This window comes from Schistosoma haematobium, chromosome 1, assembly GCF_000699445.3.
Source record: "Schistosoma haematobium chromosome 1, whole genome shotgun sequence".
Taxonomy (NCBI): domain Eukaryota; kingdom Metazoa; phylum Platyhelminthes; class Trematoda; order Strigeidida; family Schistosomatidae; genus Schistosoma; species Schistosoma haematobium.
In genome coordinates, this window is record NC_067196.1 from 67,749,124 (window position 1) to 67,762,935 (window position 13,812).

General features: G+C 31.3%; 1 protein-coding gene across 2 annotated transcripts in view; it reads right to left on the minus strand.

Moving 5' to 3' along the window:
• The window catches only part of MS3_00001939 (uncharacterized protein), a 69,625-nt gene that overhangs the window by 24,238 nt on the left and 31,575 nt on the right, over positions 1-13,812 (minus strand). For both annotated transcript variants that reach the window (XM_051209459.1, XM_051209460.1), the window contains 6 exons: positions 10,577-10,855; positions 8,855-9,185; positions 7,390-7,676; positions 4,797-5,056; positions 3,716-4,077; positions 211-478 (listed from right to left, as the gene is read on the minus strand). In XM_051209459.1, the coding sequence (XP_051074917.1) occupies positions 211-478; positions 3,716-4,077; positions 4,797-5,056; positions 7,390-7,676; positions 8,855-9,185; positions 10,577-10,855 (1,787 nt within the window). The remainder of the gene's footprint in view (positions 1-210; positions 479-3,715; positions 4,078-4,796; positions 5,057-7,389; positions 7,677-8,854; positions 9,186-10,576; positions 10,856-13,812) is intronic.

The following is a 13,812-nucleotide window of genomic DNA, read 5'->3' on the forward strand; positions in this document are numbered from 1 at the left end:
TTCATTACATGTTAAATAGGTTATTGGATCAATGAGATTTATATGATCATTTAAAGTCACTTAACGATAAATTTCTTGTGATTTCGTATCATGTTCCAGTTTTCGACAACAAACGAATCAATCATTTAAAAGACCAAATTATTTTGAATAAGTTCGAAATGTCGGTGATTTTGTCATGCTACTCAGTAGATTTTAGTAGTTAGTTCTTACCGAGAAGCGTCTATTTCACCATTACGTTGTTTCAAGACGGTATTTTCTTGACGTAATTCTTCATTTTTTTCTTCCTCCCGTGTTATTCTAGACTGCATTTCCATTAAATCCTTAGTCTGCCTTTCATGATCTGATTGCATATCCTTAAGTTGACGTCTAACTTCTTGCAGATCACGACGGACATCAAGACGTCCTTTCTCACTTTCGCGAACACTTGAGCGCAACTCACCAATCTCCTTGCTATCGGCACATTTTTGTTCTTCAAAAGCTGCGACAGAAATATAATGCATAAATTTTTTCGTTACGTGAAATATCAATCTGAAAAATAATACTCTCTCTTCTTCCTTATACAAACGTTTGTGGGTTAGTTTGCATTTCAGTGGAAACTATGTTTATGGAAAAGTACTTCCGTCCGATATTCAGGTGCCATAGAGTGCTTTGGTTTGGGATCACTTGGATCTTTTTGGATCAATGGTATTAGAGACTGACGACTCATAAAATAGTTTAAGTACTAGCCTATATCAGTACGAGTGACATTGAAGTAGCGGATTTAATTGGAATAAAAGGGTCATCGTTGGTATAACATGTTTAAGAGTTAGGCAAAACTGCTTCCAAACAATCACGATCTTTCCAACGCACAATAATAAAAAGTGGACACGATAAACCTACACCATAACGTCTAGTGCTAGATTGTCAGCTCATGCTCAGAAAAACGTGATGATTGCTAGACTGTTTATCTTTCCTTCGTCACACAATCTACTTTCCTCATTCTGTTCTGGGCTGGGTTGCTAATTATAAGCATCAATCCATTATACTCACCAATACGTCAGATGTTCTCAACTTTAGTTTTGAAGCTATCATATTCGAATATAATAGTTGTCTTGAACTCCTATTCATATTTTTAAATAAAAGACTTTTAAGTCGATTTAATGTTATAAATAAACTGATTTACAAAGTCATTACACTGCTGTTCTTTACTAAATTAAACTTTGAAGTTTATTACACCCTGTCATTAGTAACTGAAACAAATCGATTGATTCAATTGGTTTCCTAAAATTTGCCTTAGTATATCAAAGAGAAGTAACTGAGACTTAGTAGGCTGTTGTCTCACCACTATATAGGTAACGTTAACTTATCGGTTGCTTATTGTCTGAAGAAATTCAATTGATTGATTATGTCTACATTATATGATAACTATAGTTTACTTTTTGATATAATATACTTCTTGTATTCCATTTGTCAATCCCTACCAACAGTGTTATGATAAATTTAACAAATAAAATACTGAAATCACAAATACAAAGGGGTTACTTGATGGATAAAGTTGAACCAAATTTATTTCTGTAAAAACACAAAAACACAACCTAAATGTTTGAACGTATTCTAGAGTGAAAAGATTTCTGCTTGTATACGAAGTATACATTTTAGTGGCCCGTGAATCTGACTCCTATTTAGAGCGTATGAATGTTTGTTATCGCCTATTCTCGTATATCATCGTTGACTTAAATCGCGTCATCCAATAACGGAATTAAATAAGTCGAATAACGAGAGTTGACTTGAGAATACATATATTTCGTACATGAAGCGAATGAAACAGAGCAGAGCAAAATTACACATATGGAAGATGGCTGGGAAGCCAACTCCATTTTAGTCAAGCGTTACTCAATATTTATAATCAGACAAATAAAGCTACAGACAGGTGATTAGTGGGATAAGAAGGGCACACACATATCCGCTCATATAAAAAGTCTGGATTGATAAGCGAATAAATAACAAGGTCAAAGTATGGCTCGAGTAGAATGAATAAAATGGGATGTCCGAAAGCTAGAATAAGGTATATGGGCTTGGCACAACAACCGACACTACAACATCCGAACTATCATAAAAAGGTTAACTGTCAAATGACTAATTGAAAACGAAATTGAGGTGGTTTTTAACATCGATTTTACATTTGTATTGCCAGATAAGTCACTATCCATTTTAATGAACCTGAGTTAAAATTTAGACAAGAAATTTACTTTACATAACAGAGGATTAAACCAACAGCTTTTCAACAGAAAGTTTATTTCATCTCCACTGTCTAGTTGTTACCCAAATGGTAAAACTTCGTAAAAACTACTTTGAATAGCATTTTTGAAGTGAAAGGGTTCTTTTACTATTTCCGTAATGGAGACTCGATAGTTGACCCGTTTAATCTGATCTTCGTCAATTTATAATTTTTAGGCTTGTCATGACTTATAGGCGTAAATCAGAAAGCACATTTATTCAAAGGGTTGTCACTAAGCCAAGTTATTTCAGTATACATATTTCAAATTGTTGACTTGATTCAAGTATTAGGAAATACGTCATGATTTCGGGCTATAACAATACTAAGATAGATCAGTGGAAAATCTGGGATACGGAAAATGGTTTAGGTTCGCGAAGACATATATATATATATACATATATATATATATATATATATCCAGCTACTTTACTACTTCAGACGAATTTGAATTATCGTTGCTAGGGTTAGGATTTTAAATAAACAGAGCTCAGGTTGCTTTGGGATCCGAGCTCGTGACATCCAAAAATTACACAAAGCATGCATCACGTGAAATGTAAAACTCGTGGGTTTGAGATTTACTTCAAATTTCCGCCTGTTATGATAGAGATTTCGAACTTCATCGACAATGTCGTATTGTCAGTTGAGTTTGTAATAGCTACTAGCACTATGGTTTAACACTACATTTGTATTCTGTATATCTTTCAATTACTGTATAAACTTTTTTTATCTATAACGTTGTGACTTTCATACCGAAAACGTTAGGAGAACCTTCTACTTGAAAATATGTCTTGTTTGCCACGTACTTTTAAGTTCCCATTTCTATTTTCACTAATTGTCAGATGCCAATTATTCTTTAAGACTTTTGCTAAAATGTTTATCTTCTTCAATTCGCCCATCAACTAACAGTATTCGGTCACTCAGTACTGGGATTTCTGGCCAGGCCCATTGTGAAAAATACTCAGTTTAGGTACTATAGACTTTACATGTCCAAGTAACAAAACTTTTTATATAAACTAATATTTATTTTGTAGTGTTTATTTCATTAAATGTGTGTATAGTTTGTAATTTCATATTTTCTTACATTAATTTCCAAATTTATTTTTTCAATGCTCTACAAGGTTTTTATTCTAGCTTTTACGGATTAATCAGTTAAAACCTGGTTTGTTGTTCATTTTACTTTACTCAACGCGATTTGAATTGAGACAGAAAACTTGGTGACTGAGATAAAACTAACTCCTGATAATCAATCAAGCCGTGTTGATCAATTAATAGAGCTCCAAGAATGCAACCCAGGCACAAATAGTATGCTTCCAAGTGGGACTCAACTTCTGCCTTCATCAACGATCATCAACAAAATCAATAAAAATCGTAAGCCGGCTCACCCTGACTCGGATGTTTTGAAAGAATAGTCATAAACAAAAATAAACCACAACTTGTTGTTAGATTAAGATTAATTACCAGAGATTTGTTGTTGTTGGTCAGTTAGTACTCTATTTTGATCAACACGCTCAGTTTCTAGAGACTGAACTCGTTTCACGAGATTCTCTTTGGCTTCTTCCTGATTGTCGCGGTCACGCTGCGTTTCAGCTAGAGTTCTACGTAAGTCAATAATTTCTTTACGTAGTGTTTCTCGAGCTTCATCTGTTTCTTTTAAACGACGAGATATTTCTGAGATATTTTTTTGTAATCCATCTCGAGCTTCTTCAATTAAATTTATTTGCATTTTTAATTCGTTCACTTCATTTCTTGCTAGATCTCTTTCAGTGGCTAGCTGAGCAGATTTTGCTTGAGCGCTCTTCATTGCCTGTTCATGTAATGCACTATAAAATGATGATAATATTTTAGATAAATTTGTTTAATAGAAGTGAATAACTATCTTATGCAGAATAGATAACAACCAACACTAAACATATATTATCTCAAGCTTTTATAACATTCTGCTCCGTGACGACTGTTAAAATCGTAAAAAGTTGTTAAAACGTAAGAGACAAATATTTTAACTACTACTCAAGAAACCTTAAGACGTACTTATTTAGCATATGATGTTTATCATGGGAAGTAATATCTTATAGTTGGCTTAATCTAATTTCATATTTGCTATTAGCCACAACTGTAACAAAAAATCATAATATTCAGTATTTATTAAAGTCTGTTATATTCTCGAATATAAATCCTAGTTTAATGGTTATGACGGTGAAAATGACTCTAGTAATCCCAAAAATGTAATCCATGACAAGTGTATAAATAAACTACGTACATATCTGTGAGTTTAGTGGTGTTTACCACCACCGTAAGTAACAATAGAGATAAATGAAACATTTAACTAATTTTGTAATTACTAGCTTAAATTCTGAAAAACTAAATTTATGAAATCGTTTCAACTATCGATTGTATTATTCCGAAGACAATTTAAAATTCAACAAACTCAGAAAATCGGACAACTTAATTGTAAATTCTACCACTTGATTATTCCATGTAAATAAGCTGAATTTTGTTATATTTCTAAAACAAATGGAATCTGAACAACATATTCAATTACCATGTCTCTTCATAGTGTTGACGGAATTCTTTCAGTTCCCGTGTCAAATCGGCTTTGGCCATATCATCACGTTCATGACGAGCTGAAGCTTCGCGTTTAATTCTATCTATTTCTGATTCTAATCCTTTAATTTGTTGTAATGAATGATTTAATCGTTCATTTAAGTTAACTCGTTCTTGTTCATTGAACGATAATAAATTTTGTTTCTCTGCTTCATATGCCAAAGTTATTTCATCTTTTTCCCTTTGAAGTTTCATGAGCTGTAATTATGTATACATTTAGGAAAAATATGTTTATTTTGTGAAAAATTTTAATCGTTTGCAAAAATAATTTTTTATGAATACATTCAATAACTGTAAATTAAAGAAAAGTTAAAATATATTTTACATTTTAATAGGAATAAAAAACATTTCAAGTCGTTAAACGATCTTGATAATATTCACTTGATAACTTTGTAATGAGGATTGTTCAGAATACTGATATATCTTAAGATGAACTGTTTGATCGTTGAATAAAAAGTAATGTCATATTTGTCTGACCCTTGATTTTAATTGAATTCCATCGATCAAGGCACAATGTGATTACTAACTTAAGGAAATTGCGTGCTCTATTCTTTGGTTTTAAATATTGGAAGTAGTTAGCAGGTTGACTCTCACCAATAAGACCTAGTTGAAATCTTGATGGGGCTTACGCTCTTTAAGGGTTAAAAATCTCATCAGTCAAATTTACAATCTGACAGACAAATCAAATCATTTTGCAGTATAAAAAGACTTAAGATTTTGTTCTGACAATCAACCACTATTGTCGACAATAAAGAATAGGAGAGAAGCAACTTATTAAATAAAATCTGTAATTTTGCCATCACGAAAATAGAAATTTAAGATCTAATTTTTTGATAGACAATAAAGGTTTTTTAAAACATATCATTTTGAAAGTAGACTACCAGCTTTTCGTTTAATGAAATATAGGATTTTCCCAGATTTCAGACTGCCATATACCAATAACCAAGAGTGGAAATATTAGAGTATTTCAGTTCATTGAAATGGGGAGCTTACTTCATACCAGTAAAATAATAAGTTAAAATCATTTGCGAATCATCGATATATTGATTCAAGAACAGGTTAGTCTTTAGTCAGGATCATACGAAAAAACTTAAGCAAAGACAAACGCAACATTACAAAAACTATAAGACATATAAACAATAAAGTTTCAAGGTCTTGACAATAACCTATTTAGCTGAGTGGTTTGAAGAGGTTTATATGATACAAATAATACAATAGTACAAATAAATTTAACCTGAATCACTTGCTAATTTATCTACCAAAACATTATTATCTAGTCAGCCTTAAACTGGTTTACTTCATTGGTCATGGTTACTTACTAGAACTTCGGGAATTACATTTCAAAGCCAATACACAGAATACACAAATATTTCGGTTGAATCAATTAGCATTACAGTTAGACAAATTTGAATAGACAAGGAATCTGAACAGCGAAACAATGGTTGATTTCGTGCTAACCTTTAAAAGAGGTCTTCAAGATGGAAGTTGCTTATTTGTATGGTTGTATAATTAGTATTTACTTTAGCAATCACATTGTAGATTGCCTTTGTAAACGATATCTTTGGTGTCTAGACTAGTTCTGACCTAAACCTCAATTTTGGCACTCTAAAAATTAGTTAGTGAACAGACCCCATATACTTGATGTTTCTTAAGTCAACAGTAGTCTGGTATTATTTTTAGTTTTTTTGTTTTGCATAATCCAAATAGAGTTCTCAAAAATACAAGTATTGACGAAAATTAGTAAATTGTATAGCATTAAATGCTTTTTACATGTAAAATACTATTAAACTATGAGACCAAATAGACTGTTTGATCTATATTTTTCTCGAAAATTGTTTTTTTTTTCTCATTATATTGCAAACAATAATTCAAACAGACAGAGTCATTTAATTTTCAAACAAAATTTACTAACAGATCATTGGTTCATAAAATAAAACTAACCAAAATTTCAATACTTATTATGTGAAAATAACTATCCAAGAAGAATAAATATAATCACCTTTTGTCAAGAATTTGAGTTAATCAAATGAACTTTACTTTCCTAATGTGGATACACCTTACAAATTCTTAACAGAATAAATTTTTATGTACGAATTCGAAACATTTGAATTAACCAATAAATTGTTAGTCAAAAGTTTGTTTTTGTTTGGCATTATCATCATCTTACGTGTATGCAATTCATATTCATTCAGTTGCTTTTTTCTTTTCATATGACTAATTTACTGCAAAATATTTTATATATAAAATTTGCTCAATTGATTGATTATACTTCTGATATTGTCTGGTTTCTCGATAACTATTGATAATGAATGGGCGTATTAGAATAGATTTCAAGCTAGGGAAGTCAAAAACAATACTACATCAAATGATGTTATTCTATTTTATAGGTGAGTGTCAATTAGGGTTCGATTATAGTTCATAATTCTTCCCTATATACTTGTAAATTTATTTCGAATATTTGTACTAACCAATATATGTCAGTTCAATGGAAAGTAGACAAAATTTCCATAAAAAGCGACCAAATTTCTTACTTCATTATCGAAATCTTGTTTATCTTGTTCGCTCTGATTTATAAGGTCTTTAATAGCTTCTTTATGATTCAGTGTAAGATCCCTTAGCTCCTTATCAGACAATTGTCTACATTCAGTCAACTGATTTCTCAATCTCGTTATTTCGATTTCAGCTGCCTCTTTTGATAGTTTCATCGCCCCTTGCAATTCATCTTCACGTTTCTGTAAAGCCTGTGAGGCTTGCTCACGAGCCTGAAGTCCACGTTCAATTTCATGTTGAAGGTCGGCCTGAGTGCGTTTCAGTTCAACTAGTATTATGCAAAGATACAATAAAACAAACATTTAAACTTTAATTGGAAATACTGTAAAGCAAATTTGTGAAATTTACCTATCAGGATATTATTATTGTCACGATATTAAACAAATAACACCTTTGATGCAATATGAGCCATTAAATTATGTGATTATTGTAAATTTCAGTATAGGCAAACAACCTTAAATAGTTCTGTTCTGTTAAAATGTCTACAGTTAAAAAATTATGATAACACTTTCAGCTAAAGTAGTGTCAAAATCAGGAATAATGCTAATGGCTAACAATCATCGGCAAATTATGCTCTAAAGTAAAAGTTATATTTATTATCATATGACTTATTAAAGAATTTTTGAGACATTGCTCAAAACTGCATTGTATAAGTCTAAGCATAAAAATAGCGAATGGTATTGAAGAAAATTAGTTGCATATTGTCGCTTCTATTATGTACGTGGCGATTCTGTTGTGTTGTCGGTCCAACTGCGTAACCTTGGAAACAAGAACTAGTGTAATCTCCATGACGTGATGTAAAAAAACAAAGACTGGTATAATTAAAGATTTATTGACTTTACAAAAACACGACACCAAAACAAGTCATCCAATATCATAGCATGATTAAACCAAATACGTTCATTCGGATACTGATTTTAAAAGCTTTTGATGAATAGTTAGTAAGCATCGCAGAAATGAAAACATACATAGCGTTGCTGTAAAACGCACAGGAAGTTCACATGGAATAATCCAAGATATATGATTTTCATCGCTGACAAAAGTTGACACTTGTCATCCTGAACGAAATTCACACTTAATTCCTATAAACATGTAGGCTTCGTTGAAATTGTGAACAGATCTAAGTTAGACTACCATTCGAAACTTGGGAGTACTGAATGGGCGCCCTAGTATGAAACTCTTCAGCAATGCGCATTCGCGTCCCCTCACGCGGGATCCAAACCCAGGAACTTCGACCTCAAACGGAAGCACCTAACCTCTAAACCATTGAGCAGGCATCTGAATAAGCTACAACTGAAAATATAAAACCAATATGGTACTGATTAAAATCTTACACTGAGGATAAAACCAGTGTCAAGATGTTACATTGTGAGTAAAAGTAACACCATGAAATGTTACGCCGAGTCGATAAAAACGTGAACTCGCCTTTTTAAAATCAAAGCTTACCCAATAAATTTTCTCGTTTTAGATTTTGTTCTTGTAACTCATTTTCTAATAAATCTCTTTTAGTTTCCAATTGCATTATCTGTTGCTTGGCTTGATAGTAGTCAGCGTCTAAATTTTCATGCTCTTTTTTACTCGCTACAAGTAAATCGCAAGTTTGATTTAATTCTCTACTAAGTGCAGTGACTTGTGTCGAAAGTTCACCTTTCTCTTTTGTCAAGTCTTCTTTTTCTTTATTCAGACGTCCGATGACATCACGAATTCGTTCATAATCTCTATTCTTTTGGATAAGTTCATTAGTGAGACCATTTTTTTGTCTTGTAACAGCATTCAGCTATAAAAATACGAAAGTCTTTTATCAAAATAACCGTTTTAAAATTACCTTGTTAACTGTCAATTGTTGGTATTAGTGAAATCGTGGTTTTTATTTCCAAATAGAGTTTTCAAAAAGTCATTTGATTATGTTATCAACATAATGGTCCATTTTCCTCATTGTTGAATGATATCTCTTCATTCTATATTATCTAAGACTAGCTTTGTACAGTTTTACGGTTGATAGTAACCATCAGTGTTACATCTTTAAATAACCAGAAGGTTTATGAAGATGAATTCACACTAAAGATATTAACAGATGTTCTTCAGTAGAATAATTTCTTTGAAATTTAGTAGATATTTTGAAAAATATTTGTATTCAACTGAATGGGAGAAATATTATGAAAAACTGCAAAAAATTTAAGCAAAGACGAATGGTGACTAGCAGTGGAATCCGGGATACACGTTTTGTTCCACTTAGGACTCGTCAGTTGGATGTACGTGGATTCCACAGTTGGTGTTCATCCCGGAGCTCTGTCCACTTCAAACGTCACCCCGTTGTCCACTTAACCACTGAGTTCAAATAGTCAATGGCTTAAGCAATGGGACGAAGTTTAATTTATATATTAGTTGTTTTAATCTTACCATTGATAGTTTTGAGTGCAATCGATCTGTTTCTTATTGGCATGTGTGCATCCCGTGCACATCGTCTCGATAATGCCACTAAATCACTTGGATTTGAAGCACAGATGGATGATGTGATGGTGTGCAAAGAGAAAGATTCTGGGTTAGAGTCCCAGAGAGAACATCAGCTCTGGATTCCAGGTACATTCAGTTGACGAGCTCCAAACAGAGCGAAACGTGTGGCGTGGACTCCACTGTTGGCTACTATCCATCTCGGTTCATAAAGTTCGTGACTTAAGACAATATCGAACCAATCCTCACAGGATGCACATATGTCAATAAGAATCTGATCAGTTGCAGTCCTTAATTGTCAGTGGTAAGATTTAAACAAGATGAAACGTAAGTAGCATTTTATGTTATGACATTGAATATGAATGTGAATTTTCTGAAAGGGTAGATCATAGCTTACTCCATTTAATATGAACCTTTGAAATTCGTTAGTTTTCGGTTTTAATAAATTGAAATTGAGAATTGAGTTATGGTCATTTGGGAAACTTTGATTTTTTTGAAATTTAAACCAACCTATTGCTATCCGTATACTTAATTTTTAAAGTTCCAAATCCGGTGTCGTAAGATTATAACTGAGTTAGAGAATACCGCAATCAAATTTTATTGCTACTATCTCTTTATATTTCAAAGTCATATCAAGAAAACTATTGAACAAACTTCAGAATAAAAATAGAGATAAGTATTTTAGAACGCAAAATAGATAGAAATTCCCCAACTTACTTGCTCCGTAATTTCTAACTTTTCTCTGTTCAGGCTGGTGATTTCTTCTTCCAGTCTTTCACGAGCAGCTTCAGACATGGTTAAAGATTGAGAAATGCTATTCTTTTCGTAAATCAGTTCATTTTTTTGTGATTCCATTTGAATAAGTTCTTCTTTCAGGCTAGAACGATCTGCATCAGCATTTCGATAGTCAGATGCTAGCTGGTTGTATTCCGCTTCCTGATTTCTTAATTGGCTCTGCAGAATTGACCTCTTGTTGGAGGCCTCTTCTAATTTACTCTAAAATTTACAAAGAATTAATTTCTTAGGATGAATCTGGGTGTAATTTGCATTTTCAAAAGAGATTTGTCATTCCACTTCTTTCAGAGTGATTACTTAATAAACAGTGATTGGTTATGGATATGTTCTTCGAAAACCTTCGTATCCATACTTATGATATTTATATCTTAAGCAGTTAATATGCACTTTCAAAGTAAATGGAACTCAACATATCATTACTTTCAGTTGTTTTTTTTCATTAAAATACTAGTTTAATTTAATGAAGTCTTGGTTTCATTACGAAAGTAATAAAAGAAGGTGAAAAATATGTTAATGCAAATAGATACCTGAAACGGTTTGTATGTAACTTCCAGTACAGTGATAATTTTTAAAAGGACACTTTCAATAAAACATCTAAAAAGGGTTAATTAAATGATAGTTTAGGTTTACTTAGAAATTGTATCTAGCTGCTTTATCTGTAATACCAAAAAGATTATTAGCTCTTAATTGTATACATGCCGGGTTTTGTTTACAATGTAGCTATCATTTATGAAAAATAAATGAATCTGGCAAACGCCATTAAGTTAAACAGTCTAGTTTTATAACCGATAGTCTCAATTTTAATCTTAATATACAAAGCAAAAGATTGTTGAAAACAGTAGAAAATGAATAGAAGATGAATGTACTAATCATTTAGTCCTACCTATTTACCAGCGAGGAAATATAAATCAAAGAATTGTAGACAAGAAATAACCGACTTCAAAACATGGAACATTAAGACATGTGACGGGGATGTGTGACTGTAACCTTACTATTCTTTAACATAAATAATGTAGAGACTTAAGTCTAAGCCTGAATATTGAGAGTAAACCATTTACTTGCCATTTACATGGCCATTTGGATTTCAGTCTTAGTTTGATATATAACTAAAAATAATATATTTGTAATATCCCAATGAGTAGAAAATTAGATTTTCTGACGTTTCGTGACTTAGTGTAAGCCACTTCTTCAGAGAACAAATAACTAAATTAAAGTTAGTCCAAGTTTAAATTTGGTTATTTACTCTCTGAAGAAGTGGCTTACACTAAGTCACGAAACGTCAGAAAATCTAATTTTCTACTCATTGGGATATTACAAATATATTATTTATTTATAAGAATCAACCCAATGCTCAATTTATTCGAAATTATGAAATCAAACCTTGGTAATGATACCTACTTAGTTTGATATACTTATCATCCGTCATTTTAGCATAATCAGTTAATTGTTGGAGTGTAATAGTAAAGTAATTAAATGTACCCAAAGACACTTTACTAATCCTCATGATGGATAATATTTATTTTAAAATAGTTCAAACCAAAAAAACATTTCAGGCGCACAGTACAACATAAATTGTAATAATTCAATGCACACAAACACTATACCTTTATAATATACTTTTAGTTTATCTGTTGATTCACTAAGTTTATGTAACACAGTTTGTTTATATCACAAAACTGCATGGTAAGTTGATGAAATTTTGGTGGATAACTGAATTATTTCCCGAGTGAATAATGATACAATTAAGATTACTTCAATCGTAAATAAGTTGAATGATTTATTAGTCCCTTGCAGCTACTCACTGTCATATCCTATCAGTATTGACTAAACATTTGAAATCTAGGTTAGTAACTGAGTCAGGACAAATATCGAACCATTTATGCATCAAATCGGAAAATGATATCAAGATCTACTGATGAAAAGCAAATTTACAAGCACATGAATGAAACTAGTCGACCTGGTTAGCCAGATGTAATTGTAGATTTTCAAAAAATCTCATTTACGCATACTAAATAAAAATCTTTTTGATAATCCGGTATATTTCACATATCATTTCAGACGTTTTAACCATATAAATCTGAAATTAATTGTTCATGTATAATCAGAATTACTGTTTTGTTAAAGTGAAAATCGTTTCACCTAGTAAGAATTGAAAGAAAATAATAATATTATATTGACTAGAATTGATACATTAGTTTATTAGATTGAAGGGATATGCTAGAAAAATATTAAATATCTACTTAAGTAAAGAAAATTCTCATAACTTAAATAATCAAAATTTTGAAACTCAGTAATAAAGTAAATAAAGTCGCGTCTAGAAATTATTTACCCTTAGACAAGAAGCCCCTCTAAATATAAACTAAAATGGCAAAATTTAACATTTCATTATTTAAATTTTACCTGAAATAGATGGTCGCTATATTATGATGAGAAGTTCTAGAAACTAAAATTAATGTTATTAATGGTAACATTTTTAACACTGTTCGTAATAACTAATAATCAAGACTGTTAAATAGGGTATTTTATATAATTTAATTCTTTTAGTTAAAGTACAGAGAAATGCAAATGCTTGTACTAAAACAAGTAGAAAATAATTTTTAATACTATGAACTAATAAAGAAAATTGGTAGTTTAGTTTCAATAAAACATAATAAGATGTAATCCTTAGGGCTAGTAGCGCTTTTACCCCTTAGCGTTTACATTCATTTATACTTACGTAAAATAAATAAACTCCCTAGAAGTTGATGAAGTACTTTTAATCGATATAGTGGTGAATGTTTGTTATAACAATGATAATAATAATAATAATAACAATGATAATAACGATTATTGTTACTTGAAAATATTATTGACTTATTTAGCCTTTCATAATTTATGGTGTATGACCACATGTAAATAAATGTAGTTTATAGGCTACATAATTTAATCAGAGTAGTGTTATGGATTTTGAGTAGCTTGTTGTTTAAAATAAAGAATTAATTTTTAAGAAAATAATTAGACCATGATATGAGATATACTGAATTATTGCCAAACACGGAGTTGAAACAGGTCATAAGATTGATCTTAACTCGGCTTTTGTGTTGTACAAAAATGTGAACGGACGTATATTAAAGTTTATTGAACCTTTAGTCATACGAAAATTCAAACTTCTTTTGTGT